This window comes from Gigantopelta aegis, chromosome 11 (genome assembly GCF_016097555.1).
Source record: "Gigantopelta aegis isolate Gae_Host chromosome 11, Gae_host_genome, whole genome shotgun sequence".
NCBI classification, from domain to species: domain Eukaryota; kingdom Metazoa; phylum Mollusca; class Gastropoda; order Neomphalida; family Peltospiridae; genus Gigantopelta; species Gigantopelta aegis.
Genome location: NC_054709.1, coordinates 28962473 through 28985278, shown reverse-complemented (window position 1 = coordinate 28985278; position 22806 = coordinate 28962473). Strand labels below are relative to the sequence as shown.

Genomic DNA, 22806 nt, shown 5'->3' with positions numbered 1-22806 from the left:
TCTCTCTCTCTCTCTCTCTCTCTCTCTCTCTCTCTCTCTCTCTCTCTCTCTCTGTGTGTGTGTGTTTTCTCTCTCTCTCTCTGTCTCTCTCTCTCTATATATGGGTGTCTCTCTCTCTATCTATCTCTCTCTCTCTCTCTCTCTCTCTCGCTCTCTCTCTCTCTCTCTCTCTCTCTCTCTCTCTCTCTCTCTCTCTCTCTCTCTCTCTCTCTCTCTCTCTCTCTCTCTTTCTCTGCCTCTATTACTACTATATGTTTATAAATCTGAACCATGTGATTCAGAGGGTTCCGCCGACTGAAGTCCATCAATAACACCATGTAAAGAACAAAGATATGTATCAGCAATATGTGCATGTATGTACATACATGTATCGGCAATCGTAAAGTACAGAACTAAAATTAAAACGTCTTAGAATCTCTCGCTTAGACGACACCCTTCGATTCGTATTTACATTTGTTCGAGACTATACATGGGTCGCGTGTGCTGGCCCCACGTGATAATGCCAAACAGAAAGCATTTCTATAAAATATTTTAGTTGTTGTTGTTGTTGTTGTTGTTTTTTTAAGCATAATGTCCACTTGTAGAGATTATGATTATCAAAGTCTTTGGTCAAAAGACCGGCCTCGGTGGCGTCGTGGTTAGGCCATCGGTCTACAGGCTGATAGGTACTGGGTTCGAATCCCAGTCGAGGCATGGGATTTTTCATCCAGATACCGACTCCAAACCCTGAGTGAGTGCTCCGCAAGGCTCAATGGGTAGGTGTAAACCACTTACACCGACCAGTGATCCATAACTGGTTCAACAAAGGCCATGGTTTGTGCTATCCTGCCTGTGGGAAGTATAAATAAAAGATCCCTTGCTGCTAATCGGAAAGAGTAGCCCATGTAGTGGCGACAGCGGGTTTTCCCCCTAGATCCGCCTCTGAATACACTAACAGGCATTATAATATTGGCGATCTTCCCCTGAAACATCAAACCGGCTATGCCTTTGGTGTTGTGGTCTTACATCTCCTTACAACCACGCCTGGCATATCAAAGGCCGTGGTATGTGCTATCCTGGCTGGGGAGTGTGCATATAAAAGATCCCTTGCTGCTTACTAATGGAAAGATGTAGCGGAGTTCCTCTCTAAGACTATAATTATGTCAACTTACCAAATGGTTGACATCCAATATCTGATGATTAATAAATCAATGTGATCTAGTGGTGTCGTTAAACAAAACAAACTTTCTTTTTTACTTTTTACATCTCATATCACTGAAAGCCAAAGCAAATAGATCGAAGAAAATAGATCGACATATCGGTAGCTTGAGATGGGCACAATAGTTGTTGGTGACAATTATGTCATGAGGACAATTTGTCCAGCTCGATATATGCTTGGCTGACAAGATAGCATCGGGATAACGACGTTTGAATGTATTTTCTTTCTTTTTTTTTCTTTTTTTAATTTCTTCTTCTTTTTTTTGTGGGGTTTCTGTTTCTTTCTCTTTTTTCTTTTTCTCTTTTTTTTTTTTTTTTTTTTTTGCGTGAGGCCTGTTATGACAACCACGAGTTCAATTCCGTTCCGATACTCTAGCTATGGCGGAAGCAAGTAAACATTGGGGGGGGGGGGCTGACTGAGATTGAGGACGTAAAGCAAAGTTTCTAGGGAGTTCGGGGGGGTATGCTCCCCCGTAAAATTTTGAGAACTAGATGTCTTGAAATTGGCATTTTCCTGTATTCTACAAGTACAATTCATCTACAAGTAAAAGCCCCCCCCCCCCCCCCCCCCAGCCAACAACCCCTCCCCTGCTCTGCCGTGCCTGATGATTCGTATGGAAGGAAAAATAAACAAATTAATATTTGTTTAGGCCTAATGGCACATCAGCACATTTTTAATTTGACGTTTTGACGTCATAAACAGTGCTTCACTATAGGCGGTGTGTAAGAATAGTTTCCATGGTGGAAGTCACGTCAACAACTAACTTGCGTCCTAAGCGTTACGTACGTCACAGCTATGACGCAACGCTGTCTCTTGTTCTCAACTTGCAAACTTATTTTCTTCCATAAAATGATAAATTTTGAAAATGGGTAATAAATAGAATATCCCACTCGCTACTCGGCAATACCGTTCATCTTGCACTCATGAACTCATGTTGCCCTTCCCGAGCAAGACAGACGGTATTGCCTCGTAGCCTGTTGAGAATTCTCTAACGCCACGTCAATGAAGATTGCTGGAGTTGCTAGCCGAGTTCCATCACCGATATCGTGAAACCGTGGTAGGCAAGCTGTGACATCATTATGGCGTGGCGTGTGTGGAAGTGACGTCATAGCCTACGATTGTTTTACGATCTCCTAGCGCAAAAATATAATAGCTTCGAAAATCTGTAGCCAGCATCGTACCTGGTCAAACGTATACATGTAGGATGGCTGTACAAAACGAACTAGTGTCACGGGAACAGATAGGCATCTCCAAGCTGAGACAGATGTAATTGTTTTAACTGAAAAGGGAATTTGTTCGTAGTATTTCTGGTAAAGCAGGGGTAGATTATTCTAGGATTTTGTCACACATTTTTTAAAAGGGCAATAATATGAGTTTGTCGAAACCAAATGAAGGGAGAAAGATCTGCGGGGGGGGGGGGGGGGGGGGGTTGGGGGGACGAGGTCGGTGTCATGCTTTCCGATAATTTTAGAAATAAAAGATGCCCATAGACGCGTTTCCAGAGCAATTTAATGTTGGATGATTTTGGTTGGGGGTTTTGGGGTTTTTGTTGTTTTTTTAATTAAAAAATGTAAAAAGGGCACTTCAAACTGTCAAACTGGATCCGCTAATGTAAAGCAGTTGCCACATTCTTGCCCTCTAGCAATTAATTGAAAACTAGTTTCCTGTTGTAAAGTGAAAGTTCAATCCATTGATAATAACAGTTGGATCATTGCTTGTTGCCAAGTGTTTGTAAGGGGCCGTTCATAATTGTTAACATTTTCACGTGCGTACAAACCGTACGCGGAGGGGGGGGGTGTTAAGGGGCCAGCATACACTTTCTTTGAAGAAAAAAAATGTCGATCAACATTTTTCATTTGGGGGATGTACATTTTTAGGAGGGGGAGGGGGTAGTTAAAAGTGTACGCTTTGTACACTTGTGAAAATGTTGAAAATTATGGACGGCCCCTAAGTCGAAGTAGCGTAAACGGCCCAGGATTCATTGAAAACTTATTAAACTTTATTAAATAATAACTGATTTAAAAAAAAAAAAAAATTAATCTTCATAAAAAGAGAAAATATTTTTTTAAAAATAGTTCCTGTCATAAGCTGAAACTTCCTGTCGTAAGTGAAAGTTCAATCCACTGAATATCATTAGCATAGGAAACGTGGAGGGGGTAAGGGGAACATGTGCCCTCCTCCCACTTTGGAGCAGCAGAGATATTTTGTATATATTTATACATGTATTTATATATAAATATGTGTGCCCCCCCCCCCCCCCCCCCACCACCACCACCACCACCCCTTGGCACCTTCCTACTCCCATGATAATAAGACATGGATCATCGCTTTCTGCCAAGAGTTTGTGAGTCGAAGTAGCAGAAACGGCCCTGGATTCATTGAAAACTAATTAATAAACTTTATAAAAATAATAACAGAGAATTTATAAAATCTTCATTTAAAGGAAACATGACACGAGACCATATTATAGCTCATTTTAAAAGAAAAATGATATAAAAATAATATACAAATAACTTTATAACAATAAAATACGTGTAGTTAACTTAAAATGAAGAAATTACGCTAATCAGTATCAAAGTACGATTTATGCATATTTCTTCGCGAGCATTCGGAAAAAAAGGGAAGTGACGTCAGAGCCGCTGTACTCTTCCATTGTTGTTAACTGTTTATATATGGAGTAAGGGGCTTACGATCTTTTCAGTCCAACAGTGCCGTACTGCGCGGCCTTTGGGTGTAAAAATAAACAGTTTAAACGATCGGGATTGTCTTTTTATGGTTTTCCAAAGGATTGTATCCGAAGAAAGACGCGTGTATTTTAATCGCAAAAGAAAGATTGGACACCAACAACCGCATAGTACTTTGGTGTCAGCCTATTTACAGCCCGGAGCCCGAACGTTACCCGGAGACAAAACAGTACTCGGTTGCGAATGCCGAGGTGTACATTGTACATATTTGGCACAAAGATACACCTCAGCATGATGTATTTATATATGTTAAAAAAAAAATGTAGAATGTTTTATTTATTTATTTTTTTGGAAAAAAAAGAACATTTTTCATGTTAGGGCTGTAGGCCTACATAACAAAATCTGTATTCACCGTCCGAAGAAGGAAACGTCAACAAGTAATTAAATATGGCATATACAAACATGGGATTTGGCATGAGGATACATCTCAGTACGATGTATTTAAATATGTTTTTAAAAACGTGTAGAAAACAATAATAATTTTAAATAATGTTTTTAATCTTCGGGCGGAATACGTCACAAAAACGTTCCTCATCGCCCGAAGCCCCAAAGCAACACGAAGTTCAATACAAAATAACCACTACTGTCGGTGTCGTCGAAATAACTATTATGTTTCATCCACGGGCTGACTTGAGAATGGAGTGTTGTTTTAGTTAATTGGTCCTTTCTTTCCGTGGCCTGCACATGTGATTCCTGATTGGCAGGTGTATATTGCAGGGGTATCGACCAGGTAAGTGATTACCACGGTCTAGACATACGTACAAAATACGTGCCAGTTTTTTTAAGATCACAGGGTATTGTGGCGTAACCTATCGCGACTATAGTACAATGTTAATGGACATTATCAGCCGCCCTGCTTCATTACTGTAATCATGCTGTAAAACCTTGATTAAGTAGACTTTCCCATCTAAAATTACAAAACTGACCAATTACGTAACCAAAGAAAAGAAAATTTATCACTTGGGTATCGTGAGTGGTCGTTTTTACTCTACGCACCCTACCAATAGGCCTAATAATATGCTACTTTTTTTTATGAGAGAAAAATACTATAACCCCATTTCGTTCTATTGATGCAAATAGAAATATATTTAGAAAAGTTGATTATACTCTCAAGTCATTTATGTTGTTTTACAAGCCAGGTTAATGAAAGTGAAGCGCCTTGTCGTAAATTAGAGCGTTTGTTTACACTGTGCATACAGATTTCATTATGTACAGCCCGAACATAAAAATGCGATATTTTCTAAAAAAAAAACCCACCAAAAAATGTTTGTCCTACATTTATATTTTTTTACATATTTAAATACATCATATCGAGGTGTATCTTTATGCTATATGAACAGTATACACCTCGGCATTAGCATCCGAGTTTTGGTTTTGTCTCCGGGTTTACTTTCGGGCTCCGGGCTGTAAATTGGTCGACCGGTCTGGTCTGGCACCATCAGTTTCTCCACCCTCCGACTCGCTATCCGTTTTTTCATCAGTATCACTGTTGTAAGTAAATGTGTGTCTTTCTTCATTTACTAACAGCTCATATTGATACGGCAAAACGTTTTGCGAACGAACACTCATTGTTTTGGTAAGCTGTGCAAGTCTTAGATTCTTTATGAGTGGTACGGACTAATGCTTTTAAGTGTAAGGCTTCAGATCAAGCGACGCGTCTCTGACGTCACGGACCTCGTGATTGCCCTGCTCATTAAAGATCGGCAATTTCCGCTAAGAGCTCGTATCTGTCGTAAAGTGAAAGCCCAATCCATTGATCGATAAGAGATGGATTATCGCCTGCTGCCAAGTGTTTGTGAGTCGAAGTAACGGAAACAGCCCTGGATTCAGTGAAAACTAATTAAACTTTATAAAATAATAACAGTGAATGTATAAAATCTTCATTTTAAAATAGAAGAAAAAATTGAAGTTCTTGTCGTAAAGTGAAAGTTCAATCCATCGATCAATAAAAGATGAGTATCGCCTGCTGCCAAGTGTTTGTGAGTCGAAGTAACGGAAACAGCCCTGGATTCATTGAAAACTAATTAATAAACTTTATATAAAATAATAACAGAGAATTTATAAAATCTTCACTTAAAACGAAGGATAAAACTGAAGTTCTTGTCGTAAAGTGAAAGTTCAATCCATCGATCAATAAAAGATGGATTATCGCTTGCTTCCAATCGATTGCGAGTCGTAGTAGCTCGGGTTGGAGAATTCGTCTTCCCGCCAGTTGGACCGTTGCCTAGCAGACGACGTGAAGGCGCGTACCACCATGAACGCCAGCAGTATGAGCAGAAGCAAGACGACGACGGCCAAGGCGATCACCGTGGCGAACATTCGGTCGTCGATGACGCAATCGGTGCTTGTCGGTGTCTGTTCTTTCTGGGCTAAAATTAGTAAAAAGTAAATAATTTTAAAACTTTTCTTTCAGGGGTCAATATTTTGAAATCTTAGGTAATCCTAAGTTGGTTCACGTGGGGTTTTCTTATTCGAGTAACTGATTGTTCGGTTACGTGAATTTATTTAGGTAACCAACCGACTGTTCGGTTACGTGAATTTATTTAGGTAACCGACTGCTTGGTTACGTGAATTCATTTAGGTAACCGATTGTTCGGTTACGTGAATTTATTTAGGTAACCGACTGTTCGGTTACGTCAAGTACATTCGTGTAACCTATTAGGTTATCTCAAACGTGTATTGAACGTACATTTTAATGACAGTATTTCCAGTTCATACTTTTCTGTTTCTTTGATAGTTTGTATTAAAAGTAACTTTCAGAACACGCAACGGTTCACCACGTAACCGATTGGCGGTTCGCGTGAATTTAAATTTGCGTAACGCTGTAACCGACATGAACAGAACGACAGTTCACGTGAAATATAATGCCCCGTTTTATTTATATTTTGTTTGTGTTTGTGCGTGCGAGCGTTGTGTGTGTGTGTGTGTGTGTATGTGTGTGTGCGTGCGAGCGAGCGAATCAAACACGCTGCATACATGTAGTACAGAGAAAAAGACATGGTGTATTGTGATATATATATCGCAGGATCGAACCACCACGGTGGATCCATTCAACTGATTGGATTTTTTCTCATTCCAACTAGTGCACCACAACTGGTCAAAGGCCGTGGTATGTGCTTTCCTGTCTGTGGGAAAGTACATATAAAAGATCCCTTGCTGCATTAAGAAAATTAGCGGGTTTCCTCTCTGTCAGAATTACCAAATGTTTGACATCCAATAGCCGATGATTAATTAATCAATGTGGTCTAGTGGTGCCGTTAAACAAAAAGGGGCGGGACATAGCCCATTGGTAAAGCACCCGCATGATGCGCGGTCGGTTTGGGATCGATCCCCGTCAGTGGGCCCATTGGGTTATATCTCTCTCCAGCTAGTGCACCATGACTGGTACATCAAAGGTCGTGGTATGTGTTATCCTGTCTATGGGATGGTGCATATAAAAGATCACATGCTGCTAATCGAAAAGAGTAGCACATGAAGTGGCGACAGCGGGTTTCCTCCCTCAATATCTGTGTGGTCCTTAACCATATGTCCGACGCCGTATAACCGTAAATAAAATGTGCTGAGTGCATAGTTAAATAAACTATTTCCTTCCGATAAACAAATCAAACTTCTTCTTCTTCTTCATATCCTGATGAACATAATATTTAGTAGGTCCTAGTACTTCATATCCTGATGAACATAATATTTAATAGGTCCTAGTACTTCAAATCCTGATGAACATAATATTTAATAGGTCCTAGTACTTCATATCCTGATGAACATAATATTTAATAGGTCCTAGTACTTCTTCATATCCTGATGAACATAATATTTAATAGGTCCTAGTACTTCATATCCTGATGAACATAATATTTAATAGGTCCTAGTACTTCTTCATATCCTGATGAACATAATATTTAATAGGTCCTAGTACTTCATATCCTGATGAACATAATATTTAATAGGTCCTAGTACTTCTTCATATCCTGATGAACATAATATTTAATAGGTCCTAGTACTTCATATCCTTACTAGATTCACATGGTTATATTTTATCACAACCTATTATATATGTAATTTCTTTCGTTTGAGATCCGAATTAGAAAGAAATTTATTTCTCCTAGTATACGGAAATAAACAAGGGAGGTAATATGTATTTATAGAGGGCGTTATGTATGTGGTATAAAAGGCAATGTATCATGTGATGAGTTCTCTCAGTTCAGTGGTCGGCAGTCAGAATGACGAATAGATTATTATATTATTTTTTATAACTGTACTTGGGCTGTTAAGGGTTGGCGAACCTTTATAATACGTATTAAGTTCAGAACAGAGTTCTCAGACTGACAAGTCTTTATAATATGTTTGTTTTGAATTATACATTATAACATACAAATCTTTTTTATATGTTGCATATTATTATCGGAGTTGGTCCTAAAGGAGGTTGACGAACCCTTAGAATACGTGTTGAAGAGTCTGTATTGATGTCGTGAGACTGACCAAGTCTTGATAATATGGTTAAGGTTGTTGTTATAATAAAGCTCGTCTGGTCATATTCGGCACTGACTGTATGCAATTATATGGTGTTTGTTTCTTCTATATGGGCCAGAATGTTTATTGTGGGGGGGGGGGGGGGGTCTAGGAGAAAAACTAAATATAATCGGTTGGTGTAAATCGACTATAACCGATTCCCAACACGACTTACTATCGGCGGACCCTTTGCCATATACGTCGATTCCTCGTATCTCTAATTGGCTGTACTGCATAGTCCCACTTTCGATTCCACGTTTGCGACGTCCATTGGATTGTGTTCCAGAACAATCAACCTGCAATAATATCCCAAAAAAACAATAATAATATATACTTTTTTTTTTAAAGAATAAAAATCATTAAAGGTGCATTGTTATGTTTGTAAGCGCTATATTTAACACATAATAGCTACCCTGACTAGAACTAAAACTATTACAGTACTAAAAGTTTGTTTTTGTTTAACAACACCACTAGAGCACAATGATTTATTAATCATCGAATATTGGATGTCAAACATTTGATAATTTTGACATATAGAGGAAACCCGCTACATTTTCCATTAGTTGGAAGGGACCTTTTATATGCAACATCCCACAGACAGGATAGCACATACCACGGACTTTGATATACCAGTCGTGAAGCATTGGCTGGAACGAGATATAGTCCAATGGGCCCACCGACGGGGATCTTAGACTGACCGTGCATCAGACGAGTGCTTTACCACTGGGCTACATCCCGCCCCCTAATAAAAATAATAATAATAATAATAATAACAACAATTTTAAAAATAAAAATAAAACAATAAATAATTTTAAATCATTAAAGGTGCACTATCACGTGTGTAAGTGCTGTGCTATATTTAACATAACAGCTGCCCTGATTCGAACTCTTATTACAATACTAAGTGAGTGTTGTAGAAACGTTGACCTGCTAAATGTACCAACAAACTTTTGCCTGACAAATAGCTAAATTTATCCTGCAACAACTGTTTGTATCGACCGATTATCGTGACCGCTTAAGCAGGGAATACTGGATGAGTGTTCGTTGATTGAAAATATATTTTACTGCATAATATAACGTGAGTTTCCGCTTTCGCTCGCTAGATACCTTTTTAAACAATGAGTTGTAAGACAAATGGTATCTAATTGGCACGAGTGTAGTATTATATTTTCTCCTTGCATGTCCTCAAAAATTAAGCTGGAAAACTTATCCAACTAAATCTTAAAGTGCTCTTTTAATGACCTTTTTTAAAAAGATTTATCATTCACAATATAATGCTAATGTGAGACTACCAAGTGCCAGCACAAAGTTGGCCAACTTCTACGATTGTCCAGTTGCTAACCATTTCATTTCATTTCAACTTATTTTTATGCTTATATCCAATTAAGGTTCAAGCATGCTGTCCTGCGCACACACCTCAGCTATCTGGGCTGTCTATCAAGGAAAGTGGGTTAGTCGTTAGTGGTTAGTGAGAAAGAAGAGGGTGTAGTGGTCTTACACCTACCCACTGAAACTGGCTCTGGGTGGGAGCCGGTACCGGGCTGCGAACCCAGTACCTACCAGCGTTATGTCCGATGGTTTAACGTCGACACCACCGAGACCGGTTGCTAGTGTGAGCGCTATTACGACTCAGTTCTCGTCATATAACCCATTAGTTGTTAATCTGAGCGCACCTGTCGTAAGTCGGGAGTTGGTAAAATTACAACGCAAAAGTCGAGTTGGTCAACTTCGTCGTGACAGTTGACAGTCTGAGACTAGCATAATAATAGAAAGGAAGGAAATGTTTCATTTAACGACGCATTCAACACATTTTATTTACGGTTATACGACGTCTGACATATGGTTAAGGATCACACAGATATTGGGAGAGGAAACCCGCTGTTGCCACTTCATTGCCTACTCTTTTCGATTAGCAGCAAGGGATATGTTATATGCACCATCTCACAGACAGGGTAGTACATACCACGGTATTTGATATACCAGTCGTGGTGCACTGGCTGGAACGAGAAATAGCCCAATAGGCCCACCGACGGGGAACACGGCCTTTGTTACACCAGTCGTGGTGCACTGGCTGGAACGACAAATAGCCCAATGGGGCCACCGACGGGGATCACGGCCTTTGTTACACCAGTTGTGGAACAATGGCTGGAACGAGAAATAGCCCAATGGGGCCACCGACGGGATTCGATCCAAGATCGATCGCGCATTAGGCGAGCGCTGTACCAGAGCTAAAATGCCATGGAAAGATTCTCTGAGCATCTTTAGTTTTAAAGTTTTTGAGGAGCTTGCCCCTGAACCTTCAGATCTCACTTCGTTTGGGTGCTTGGCTCAATAAATTTCGGCAAATTCAAACTTGTTCTTCATTTTTTTAACACACACCCCCACCCCCACCCCCTTTTGCAAAATCCTGTAGCTGCTCCTCGGTCCTGTCTAAACTCAGGGCTCACCCTGTTCATTGCCAAATTAGTCAATTGCTAATTTCCATATAAAGTGGCCTAAACATTTAGACTGTTTTCTTTCTCTTTTTTAAAACCACTAGCCCATCGGGCTACTGGTTTTGCATTTGTCACTAGCCCTGTATTAATAAACACTAGCCCCGGGCGTCGGACTAGCGGATTTGTCGAACTCTGATTTAGTCTTTGGCTAAATTTTCTTTAAATTAACCACTTGTGAATGATTTTCAAGGAAATACTCCACATATATCTGAAAATTGGCTGAAACAAAAATTTCTAAGCCCTGAAATTATGTTATTTTTTCGGATTAGAATTTGAATTTAATGCTGACAAAACCGCTACGCCAGCCCGAGTGTGCTGGGCACACTATCGGACGATCGTCACTGCGATTGTCGCGTTGGCGTTAAATGGACATTCCCGAGTTTGCTGCATTGTAAGATGTTTCCGACTAATAAAACATTTCTTTGATTAAACTTACATATTAAATATATTTTCTTGTTTAGAATATCAGTGTGTGTGTGTATTCAATGCGTTTCTGGTCGTCTTAATATTTGTAAGAAGCCCAAACTGGATTTTGTCTTCAAATAATTGTGTACGTACGAAAAAATAATAATTAGGAAATAAAATGAAATTTAACCTAGTACAAATATTAAAAGGATCAGAAACTCGTTTAATAAACAGACATTAATATTTTATGCAGAAAAATATATTTGATATGTAATTACAATCGTTAAAAAGTCTGTTAGTCGATAACATCTTAACAATTGCAGCACACTCAGGAATGTCCCTTTAACAATCGCTAGGTGTGTGTTGGGCATTACCGCTTCACATCCGGATATTCCGTTGGGACACAGGTTACTCCACACTTTGATGGTCAGCTGGGAGGTGGGTTTGATGGTGAACAGGCCGAAACAGAAGGTCACCACGTTGCTGTTTGTGTCCAGTGTGGGCACGCCCTGCCAGATGGATCCAAGTTTCCCTGAAGATGTTGCTTTGCAGCTGTGCAAGGAAGGAAATGTTTTATTTAACTACACATTTTAATTACGGTTATATGGCGTCGGACATACGGTTAATGACCACACAGGTATTGAGAGAGGAAACCCGCTGTCGCCACTTCATGGGCTACTCTTTTTCAATTAGTAGCAAGGAATCGTTTTATATGCACCATCCCATAGACAGGATAGCACATACCACGGTCTTTGATGTACCAGTCGTGGTGCACTGGCTGGAGCGAGAAATAGCCCAATGGGCCCACTTACGGCGATCGATCCCAGACCGACCGCGCATCAAGCGAGCGCTCTACCACTGGGCTACGTCTCTCCCCGGTCTCCATGAGTCGAACGTAAATATCAGAGCCGGTTTATCCCAATCTAATTAAAATTAGCTCCACTATTACATGTGGATCTAACACCAGCCAGTTGGAGCTCATGTCCACCAATCAAAACCTTACTTGCAGAATCCTGCCAGTGATTTAAAACTAACAACACTGCGTAGTCCCCAATGTCCAGGTAACATTTCGTCTGTAAATAATAATTTAAATATTGACCAATCGCACTTCGCCTTTTATAACGTTATTTGGGAGCATACAAATTCTAAAAATATCGGGCGAGTCTATTTTAGTGGCCGCAGTACAGCGAACCATACCAATACGTACGGGGTGGGTTATCAGTCTTCAATTTTACATTAAAAATGATTTACTTATTTATAAAAAAACCTAACTAAATCAGTCTTCAGTTTTACATTACAAATTATTTATTTTATAAAATAAAACATGTTTTAAGGCATTCGTAATTCACACGAAACATGTCGTATACCCTCAGGATAATTCGGAATGTTTTCAAATTATTTTTAAATCACTGGCAGGATTCTGCAAGTAAGGTTTTGATTGGTGGACATGAGCTCTAACTGGCTGGTGTTAGATCCACATGTAATAGTGGAGCTAATTTTAATTAGATTGGTTTATCCTAGTAGCACATCTAGCACGTGCTACGGGCCCCGCGCTTCAGGGAGCCCCGTGGTGATGTGTACATTTATTTTCACCAGGTCATTTTTCATCCTCTCCCAGATAGGGTTACAAAATTTATATCCTGGGAAAGGGGGACCCGTTGTTATTTGTGCTACAGGCCCCGTGGATCCTTAAACCGGCTCTGTTTGATCTGTAACTTTGTATGATAAACCAAAACACCAAATTTCAGTTCATTATCCTGAGGCATTGTAGGGAAAACAAAGTCTGGAAAACGGGGAAAAGAGAGACAGAAGGACGAAGACGAAACCTATAACACCCCACCAATCAACACCCACCCATACCCTCCACCCCCACCCCGGTTGGACCGGTAGGGGACTAATACATACAGTGATGTTACCATACTTCTATGAATTCTTGCTAACGATCACCTGTTTTCCAGGAGAGCGACTTCTCTGTACATGCTATCTGTCTCAGGTAAATTGTTTGTCAGAACAACCTTCTTTATGTGAACTGACATGCCTGAAAGGAAAAAATATATATATTGTTTAACGACACCACTAGAGCATCTTTATTTATTAATCATCGGCTATTGGATGTCAAACATTTGGTCACATTTCTTTTTCATTACTAGCAAGGGATCTTTTATATGCACCATTCCACAGGCAGGATAGCACATACCACAACCTTTGATATACCAGTCGTGGTGTACTGGCTACAACGAGAAATAGCCCAGTGGGCCAACCGACGGTGATAGATCCTAGACCGACATTGCATCGAGCGAACGCCTTACCACTGGGCTACGTTCCGCCTCACCATACAAAAAAGTATGTTGATATGTGAAACGTCAGTGCTTATATTCCGTCCCACCGGGATCGCATTTTGTTTTTCATACTATGTAATTTACTACAAGTTATTTATTTCCGAGCCGATTGATTTGTAAATTGCACATACAAATTGTATTTCTTTGTTATTTCCAAAACACTTTTCTTCTTACGTCAAACCAAACTGAAATTATTTACAAAAAACATTTTAATAAAATGATGGGACGGACAATAGATTAGCGAATACAGCAGCAGATCTATAGTCCGTCCCACTGGGAACGCCTTTTTTTTCATAGTATGGAATTTGCTACAAGTTATTTATTTCAGAGTCGACTGATTTGTAAATTGCACCAAAAAAATAGGGTTTTTTGTTGTTGTTGGGTTTTCTTGTGGTTGGGGTGTTTTTTTGTTGTTGTTTTTGTTGGGGGGTTTTATATTTCCAAAACACTTTTACTTTTCTTCATACGTTAAACCAAACTGAAATTATTTACAAAAAAATATATATATTCACAATGATCGGACAGGCTATATGTTTTTACTATTAAAGGAATATTCCTGAGTTTGCTGCAATTTTTAAGATATTATCGACTAACAGAGACTTTTTAATAATTGCAATTACATATCAAATATATTTTTCTGCATAAAATATTAGTGGCTGTATATTAAACGTGTTTCTGATCGTTCTAATATTTGTACCAGGTTAAATATCATTTTATTTCCTAAAATATATTTTTTTCGTACGTACGAAATTATTTGAAGACAAAATCCAGTTTGGGCTTCTTACAAATATTAAGACGATCAAAAACACATTGAATATACAGACACTGCTATTCTAAACAAGAAAATATATTTAATATGTAAATTTAATCGTAGAAATATTTTATTAGTTGGAAACATCTTACAATGCAGCAAACTCAAGAATGCCCCTTTAAAGACAAAGTGGCGTAACTATGGCTTGAAGGAACGAGGGAGGCATACGCTATAGTGGGATTATAAGCAAGTCATACACACACGCACGCACGCACGCACTCTTGCACGCACACACATATTAGGACAAAAGGTTTAATGTTTTGTACCTCAAGTGAGTAGCCCACCTCTACCGGTTCCTATGGGCCGGTAACATTAATGCATAGCAGTTCGGTAGCATTCATAAATAAGACTCCTCTCCTTATACACAGTGGCGTAGCGAGGGGGGAGACACGCCCCCCCCCCCCCCCCCATCACACCTTTTTTCTTTTTTTACTGTATTAAATTTTATAACATGATACATACATACATACATAGTGTTGGTTTGCCCCCCCCCCCCCCCCCCAATTTAAAATCCTGGATACGCCAGTGCTTATACGAAGGAAATGTTTTATTTAACGACGCACTCAACACATATTATTTACGGTTATATGACGTCAGACATATGGTTAAGGACCATACAGATATTGAGAGAGGAAACCCGCTGTCGCCACTTCATGGGCTACTCTTTTTCGATTAGCAGCAAGGGATCTTTTATATGCATCATCCCTCAGACAGAATAACACATACCACGGCCTTTGATATACTAGTCGTTGTTCACTGGCTGGAGCGACAAATAGCCCAATGGGCCCACCGACGGGGATCGATCCCAGACCGACCGCGCATCGAGCGAGCGCTTTACCATTGGGCTACGTCCCGCCCCGTGCTTATACGAATGTAAAAAGATAATATTCTTGACCACCAGTAGGAGATGTTGAGCCCTCTATGCCCCTCCTAAATGCTCTCCTAATATCCTAATGTGGATGATCCATTCTTAATTTTTAAAAGAATAATATATTAAAATATATCATCGAAATTGCCGTGTTAACTCAGTGAAATGAGTGGGGGGCCCCTCCGTATCCGCCACTGGCTTACTTGGGTTATGTAGACGTAGACACTTCTGATCCCCTACCGCCCCATCTGTCGTCGAATCGGACCCGTCGGTGTTTACGAGGGCCAGGGTTGACCCAAAGGTGTCAGTGACAGTGACGGCGTTCACTTGTTCTTGGGTAGCACTACAAACAAAAACAAGGAAGGAACGAAATGTTTTATTTAACGACGCACTCAACACATTTTATTTACGGTTATATGGCGTCAGACATGTGGTTAAGAACCACACAGATAGAGGACAGAAAAAAGAAAGAAATGTTTTATTTAACGACGCACTCAACACATTTTATTTACGGTTATATGGTGTCAGACATATGGTTAAGGACCATATAGATTTTGAGAGGAAACCCGCTGTCGCCACTACATGGGCTACTCTTTCCAATTAGCAGCAAGGGATCTTTTATTTGCGCTTTCCACAGGCAGGACAGCACAAACCATGGCCTCTGTTGAACCAGTTATGGATCACTGGTCGGTGCAAGTGGTTTACACCTACCCATTGAGCCTTGCGGAGCACTCACTCAAGGTTTGGAGTCGGTATCTGGATTAAAAATCCCATGCCTTGACTGGGATCCAAACCCAGTACCTACCAGCCTGTAGACCGATGGCCTAACCACGACGCCACCGAGGTCGGTCCACAGATAGAGAGAGGAAACCCGCTGTCGCCACTTCATGGGCTATTCTTTTCGATTAGCAACAAGGGCTCTTTTATATGCACCATCCCACAGACAGGGTAGTACATACGACGGCTTTTGATATGCCAGTCGTGGTGCACTGGATGGGACGAGAAATAGCCCAATGGGCCCACCGACGAGGGGTCGATCCCAGATCGACCACGAATCGAGCGAACGCTTTACCACTGGCTACGTCCCGCCCAAACAATTATTTAAAGTGACAGGTCCTAGTTTTTAAACACTAAGGCATATTGTTCACCATCAGAGCCACTGAAATCAGTCATTACTAAGATTTTATTGTTCAAAATTTCGATGTCCATACACCCGAAGTGTTTTTAATATCACAAAATGTATGTTTCATCTTTTCGACAACGCACGTGCGTCTGGGAAGAAACGCTTATGGAGGGAGTCGTGTTCTAATCTGTTTTTAAGGGTATTTCAGAGAGAGACCCAGGGAGACGGATGGGGATACCCAAGGAGGACAGCTCTGCTGTTGGTGTTGTTCAATTTATTTTCGTGCTTATGTCCAATTAAGGTTCAAGCACGCTGTCCTGGGCACACACCTCAGCTATCTGGGCTGTCTGTCCAGGATAGTCAGTTAGTTGTTAGTGGTTAGTGAAAGAGAAGTCGGTGTAGTGGTCTTACACCTACCCATTGAGTCGTTAAAACTCGCTCTGGGTTGGAGCCAGTATTGGTCTGCGAACCCTGTACCTACCAGCCTTATGTCCGATGGCTTAACCACGACACCACTGAGGCCGGTAACAGCTCTGCTGTTCATTCCCTTGGGGTTCTCAGACGCAATGTCAACTCTATCGGGAGACCTACGTGTCATTCACCCAAGAGCTGATCCTAACCCTTGAGGTTCTCGGACGCAATGTCAACTCTATCGGGAGACCTGCGTGTCATTCACCCAAGAGCTGATCCTAACCCATGAGGTTCTCGGACGCAATGTCAACTGTATCGGGAGACCTGTGTGTCATTCACCCAAGAGCTGATCCTAACCCTTGAGGTTCTCAGACGCAATGTCAGCTGTATCGGGAGACCTGCGTGTCATTCACCCAAGAGCCGATCCTAACCCTTGAGGTTCTCAGACGCAATGTCAACTCTATCGGGAGACCTGCGTGTCATTCACCCAAGAGCTGATCCTAACCCTTGAGGTTCTCAGTCGCAATGTCAACTCTATCGGGAGACCTGCGTGTCATTCACCCAAGAGCTGATGATTATATATTATCTGTATCACCATATTATTAACTTGTTAATCGCGTTTCATGATGGAAAGTCAAATACAACCTACGCCACCAACTTGTAACTTCTGTTATTCATTTAACATTCCGGTAAAACAACACAAGGAAAATCTATACTGTGTAACAAGAAAAAGATCTACACTGTGTTAAAGGCGCGTACCCTAGTTTTAACCCGTAAAAAAAATTGATATTAAGTTTAGTTCATTTACAAACTTGTAACTCATTTGGATAAAGTTACAATAGACTGAAAGAAGAGTCTGTGATGTAAAAACAGGAAATATCCTTCAAAATAGACTAAACTCGAATCAATAAACCGCTACTTCTCAGACGCACGTGCGTTTAAAAAGAAAAAAAAAGAAAAAAATGCTATTTTGGGTACTACAAACACCAGGATGACCAGAAACACTTCGGTTGTACGGAAATGGATAAACTAAAGAATAAAACATAAGTAGTGTTTGATTTCAGTGATCATAAACGGCTCTAATAGTAGAAAATATGCTGTAGTGTTTAAAAAACTAGGTTCTGTCCCTTTAAAAGGAGAGAAATTGCAATGTGTTAATATTATGCTCTGTCACATATTGTATCCTATAATACATGATTTAAGTTTTAAAAACAAATAAATAAGTAAAAATAAATAAATAAATAAATAAATAAATAATATATTTTGTGGATAGAAGACATACGAAGGCTCCCACAATCACCAACACAGTTAAAGTTTGTTTTGTTCTAACGACACCACTAGAGCACATTGATTTATAAATGGATAATTTTAAAGAGGAACCCTGCTACATTTTTCATTAGTAGCAAGGGATCTTTTATATGCACCATCCAACAGACAGGATCGTACATACCACGGCCTTTGATACACCAGTCGTGGTGCACTGGTTAGAGCGAGAAATAGCCCAATGAGTCAACCGACGGCGATCGATTCTAGACCGACCGCGCATCAAGCGAGCGTTTTACCACTAGGCTACGCCCCGCCCTATAAATGATATATGAAATCTCCCACTATCACCATCATCACCACCAATTCATTTTAACTTATTTTCGTGCTTATATCCAGTTAAGGTTCAACCACGCTGTCCTGGGCACATATCAGCTATCCGGGCTGTCTGTAGAGGACAGTAGGTTAGTTGTTAATTGTTAGTGGTTAGTGAGAGAAAAGAGGGTGTAGTGGCCTTACATCTACCCATTTAGTCATTAAAACTCGCTCTGGGTGGAAACCGGTACCGGGCTGCGAACCCTGTAGGCTACCTACCAGCCTTATATATCCGATGGCTTAACCACGACGCCACCGAGGCCGGTTCATCACCACCAACATAGAGTGTGCTGGTTTTTCCAAAAATAAGGGCGATAACTCACGGGTTGTTCGTGATGGATCCCATGGTTATTTGCGTGTGTTGGTTTTTCAGGTCTGTCTTACACTTTGCTACCAGTTTCTCGTCCGCCTTGATCATGTAGTCTGGGTGATACTGGACGATAAACGTCCTCTGTATAGTGTACATGTCAGTAGTGGTATCGCCATCATCCTGTAAAGATGTAGTAGTACTAATAGTAGTAGTAGTAGTAGTAGTAGTAGTAGTAGTAGTAGTAGTAGTAGCACGGGCGTAGGAAGGTGCCAAAAAGTGGGGTGGGGCGCGCACACACACACACACACACACACATATATATAAACCATCGCTGCTGCTATAAAGTGGGGGAACACATGCCCACCCACCGTTGCTATCCTCGCCCCCCCCCCCCCCCACTTGGGGGGGGTGTTTTGTTTGTTTCTTTGTTTGTTTGTACACAATTTGTTTTAAACGGAGAATTAACTTCATCACTAAAGTACGTGTAAAATACGTTCGGAGCGTGTTCGTAAAAACGAACATATCCGACGGTTTCCGAAGATCATCGATTACGTTCCGAATACTCACGAATGATGTCAACGCGACGGTTGAGCATGCGTTATCCGTTCCGTCAAGCGTTCCATTATTATAGACGACAGCTACAACGCCCCCTTTCAACGGGTTGCTACTCTGTCCTGGCAATCCGGTTATGGCAGCCACAACGTCGGCATCGTCGAACGCTTTCGTCATCATGCACGTCGTCTGCTTGTCGCCGATTTCGTAAACGGTGCCGGAAAACGAACCGTGTGGATTTACGTTGATTATCATGGAATTGTGACTGCAGTAAACTTTGTCTGAAATAAAAGTTTAAAAGACGCTACAAAGTTGTTATTCGGTATTGGTCCCATTTAGCCTAGTTCGAGTCACCTCCAGCCCTTCCCTTATTGTTACTGATATGCAGAGGAAAAGAAAAAAAAAGTTTGTTTTATTTAACGACGCCGCTAGAGCACATTGATTTTTTATCTTATCATCGGCTATTGGACGTCAAACATATGGTCATTCTGACACTGTTTTTAGAGGAAACTCGTTGTCGCCACATAGGCTACTCTTTTACGACAGGCAGCAAGGGATTTTTTATTTGCGCTTCCCACAGGCAGGATAGCACAAATCATGGCCTTTGTTGAACCAGTTATGGATCACTGGTCGGTACAAGTGGTTTACACCTACCCACTGAGCCTTGCGGAGCACTACTCAGGGTTTGGAGTCGGTATCTGGATTAAAAATCCCATGCCTCGACTGGGATCCGAACTCAGTACCTACTAGCCTGTAGACCGATGGCCTAACCACGACGCCACCGAGGCCGGTGATATGCAGAGGAAGGCTAGAGGAAACTAAGTAATGTTTTGGCAATTTTCGACAACCAAATTGGGGGCGGGACGTAGCCCAGTGGTAGAGCGCTCGCTTGATGAGCGGTTGGTCTGGGACCGATCCCCGTCGGTGGACCCATTGGGCTATTACTCGCTCGAGCCAGTGCACCACGACTGGTATATCAACGGCCGTGGTATGTGCTATCCTGTCTGTGGGATGGTGCATATAAAAGATCCCTTGCTGCTAATCAAAAAGAGTAGCCCGTGAAGTGGCGACAGCGGGTTTTTCCTCTCTCAATATCTGTGTGGTCCTTAACCATATGTCCGACGCCATATAACTGTAAATAAAATGTGTTGAGTGCGTCGTTAAATAAAACATTTCATCATCATCACCACCAGCTTCATCATCATTAATATGATCAACATCACAATCACCAGCTGCAGCAACAAACTCCATAACCTTCGTCGTCGTCATCATCATCATCATCATCATCATCATCATCATCACCAGCTTTATTGTCATTAACATGATCAACATCAACATCAACATCAACATCAACAGCAGCAGCAACAACAACAATAACAATAATAACAACATCACCAGAACCATAAGCATCAACATAATAAAAATAATCAACATCATCGTCGTCATCAACATCATCATCACCAGCATTATTATCACGACGACCATCACCATCAACATAGCCGTCAACTTTGATACGAGAGCCGACGAAAGAAAGAAAGAAAGAAAGAAAGAAAGAAATGTGTTATTTAACGACTCACTCAACACATTGTATTTACGGTTATATGGCGTCGGACATATGGTTATGGACCACACAGATATAGAGAGAGGAAACCCGCTGTCGCCACTTCATGGACTACTCTTTTAGATTAGCAGCAAGGAATCTTTTATATGCACCACCCCACAGACAGGGTAGTACATACCACGGCCCTTGAATAACCAGTCGTGGTGCACTGGCTGGAACGAGAAATAGCCCATTGGACCCACCGACGGGGATCGATCCGACGATGTACAGTTATGTAGCGAGATGTAACAAAAAACTCCGAACGAAAAATCACATTTGCTAAACTAAACAACGATCAAAGACATGAAATTCGAAAATATGACACAAATATCAAAGAGTTGACGTTCGAAAAATCACATAAATGTCAAAAATGACATTCGAAAATATGACACAAATATCAAAGAGTTAAGGTTCGAAAAATCACATAAATGTCAAAGATGACATTCGAAAATATGACACAAATATCAAAGAGTTGAGGTTCGAAAAATCATACAAATATCAAAGAGATAAAATTCGAAAAGGTACACAAAATTTAATATCAAAATGACACAATTCGAAAGATCACACAAATATTAAAAAGATGAAATTTGCCAAATCTAACAAATATCAAATAGTCAAAATTCTAAAAAAATAAATTTTTTAAAAAATCACACAAATATAAAAAAAGACGAAAATAAATAATTCAAATATCAAAAAGACGAGATTAAAAAATCATGTAAATATCAAAAAGACGATATTCCAAAAATCACACAAATATGAAAAAAGACGAAAATAAAAAATTCAAATATAAAAAAAGACGAAAATAAAAAAAATTCAAATATAAAAAAACGAAATTAGAAAAATCACACAAATATAAAAAAAAAAAAAAGAGAGAGACGAAATTCGAAACGTATTACTCACATCGAGGAAGTGTGCAGTTGCCGTCGGCGTCATGTTCCCAACCGGCTTCGCAGTGACATGTCACCGCTGTCCCGTTGCCAACGCAGAGTCCGTGGCCGTTGCAGCTGGAAGGTGTGCATGGTGAACCGTCAGTTGCGTCTGCGAAATATGTGTCTTAACTTTTAGCTAATTTGTCATTCAGTCTATATGGTATTTTAGGGCGTCAGTTAATGTATCTAGGAGAAGAAAAACTCCAAACTCCAAACCAACTCTGTGCTTCCTGGGTAGGATCTTGATCCAGGAGCTAAGGTTGACGTAACCCCTATAGAAAACCTAACGAGCTGAAGACGGCGGTACTAGGCCATTGGTGCCCTTTACAAAACCATGGTACCACGCAGAAACCACCCCACATAATGACTACACCAACAGACAGAGATATGTTGTATAATAGTATAATATATATACTCACAGGACTCTGAAAACTGCGAGAACGATCGTTTCGTTCGCGCGTTGATCACGCTAATCTAATTTTGCGTAACCTATTTTGTTTGTTTTTTGGTGGGGGGAGACTTTGTTCGCGCAAAATTTGGAGCACTATTTACTATGGGTTACCTGGATTTATTTCCAGGATTTATTTCCAGGATTTATTTCTGCGTGACCGATAAATGGGTCACTCAGATTTTCAATTCTCAAAGGCCTGTACTCATCGTTACTGTAATGTTCAAGGGAAAGAGGAAGAAAAAGGTGGAGTATTGTTTTTCAGTGGGTATGTTAGTGTGTTTTTTGTTTTGGGAGGATTGTTATTGTTGTTGTTGTTGTTGTTTTCTTGTTCGTGTTCGATCGATCGATCGAGAGAGAGAGAGAGAGAGAGAGAGAGAGAGAGAGAGAGAGAGAGAGAGAGAGGAGAGAGGAGAGAGAGAGAGAGAG

At 40.5% G+C, this 22806-nt stretch overlaps 1 protein-coding gene across 2 annotated transcripts in view; it reads right to left on the bottom strand.

Annotated features, from left to right (window-relative positions):
• Positions 1 to 5814: 5814 nt before the first annotated feature.
• Positions 5815 to 22806, bottom strand: part of LOC121385249 — a 27976-nt gene continuing 10984 nt past the window's right edge. For both annotated transcript variants that reach the window (XM_041515848.1, XM_041515849.1), the window contains exons 4-11: positions 21901 to 22038; positions 19416 to 19681; positions 18862 to 19028; positions 15570 to 15709; positions 13296 to 13386; positions 11723 to 11900; positions 8624 to 8744; positions 5815 to 6311 (exon numbers count right to left, since the gene is read on the bottom strand). In XM_041515848.1, coding sequence (XP_041371782.1) covers positions 6088 to 6311; positions 8624 to 8744; positions 11723 to 11900; positions 13296 to 13386; positions 15570 to 15709; positions 18862 to 19028; positions 19416 to 19681; positions 21901 to 22038 — 1325 coding nt within the window. In that variant the 3' untranslated portion in view covers positions 5815 to 6087. The remainder of the gene's footprint in view (positions 6312 to 8623; positions 8745 to 11722; positions 11901 to 13295; positions 13387 to 15569; positions 15710 to 18861; positions 19029 to 19415; positions 19682 to 21900; positions 22039 to 22806) is intronic.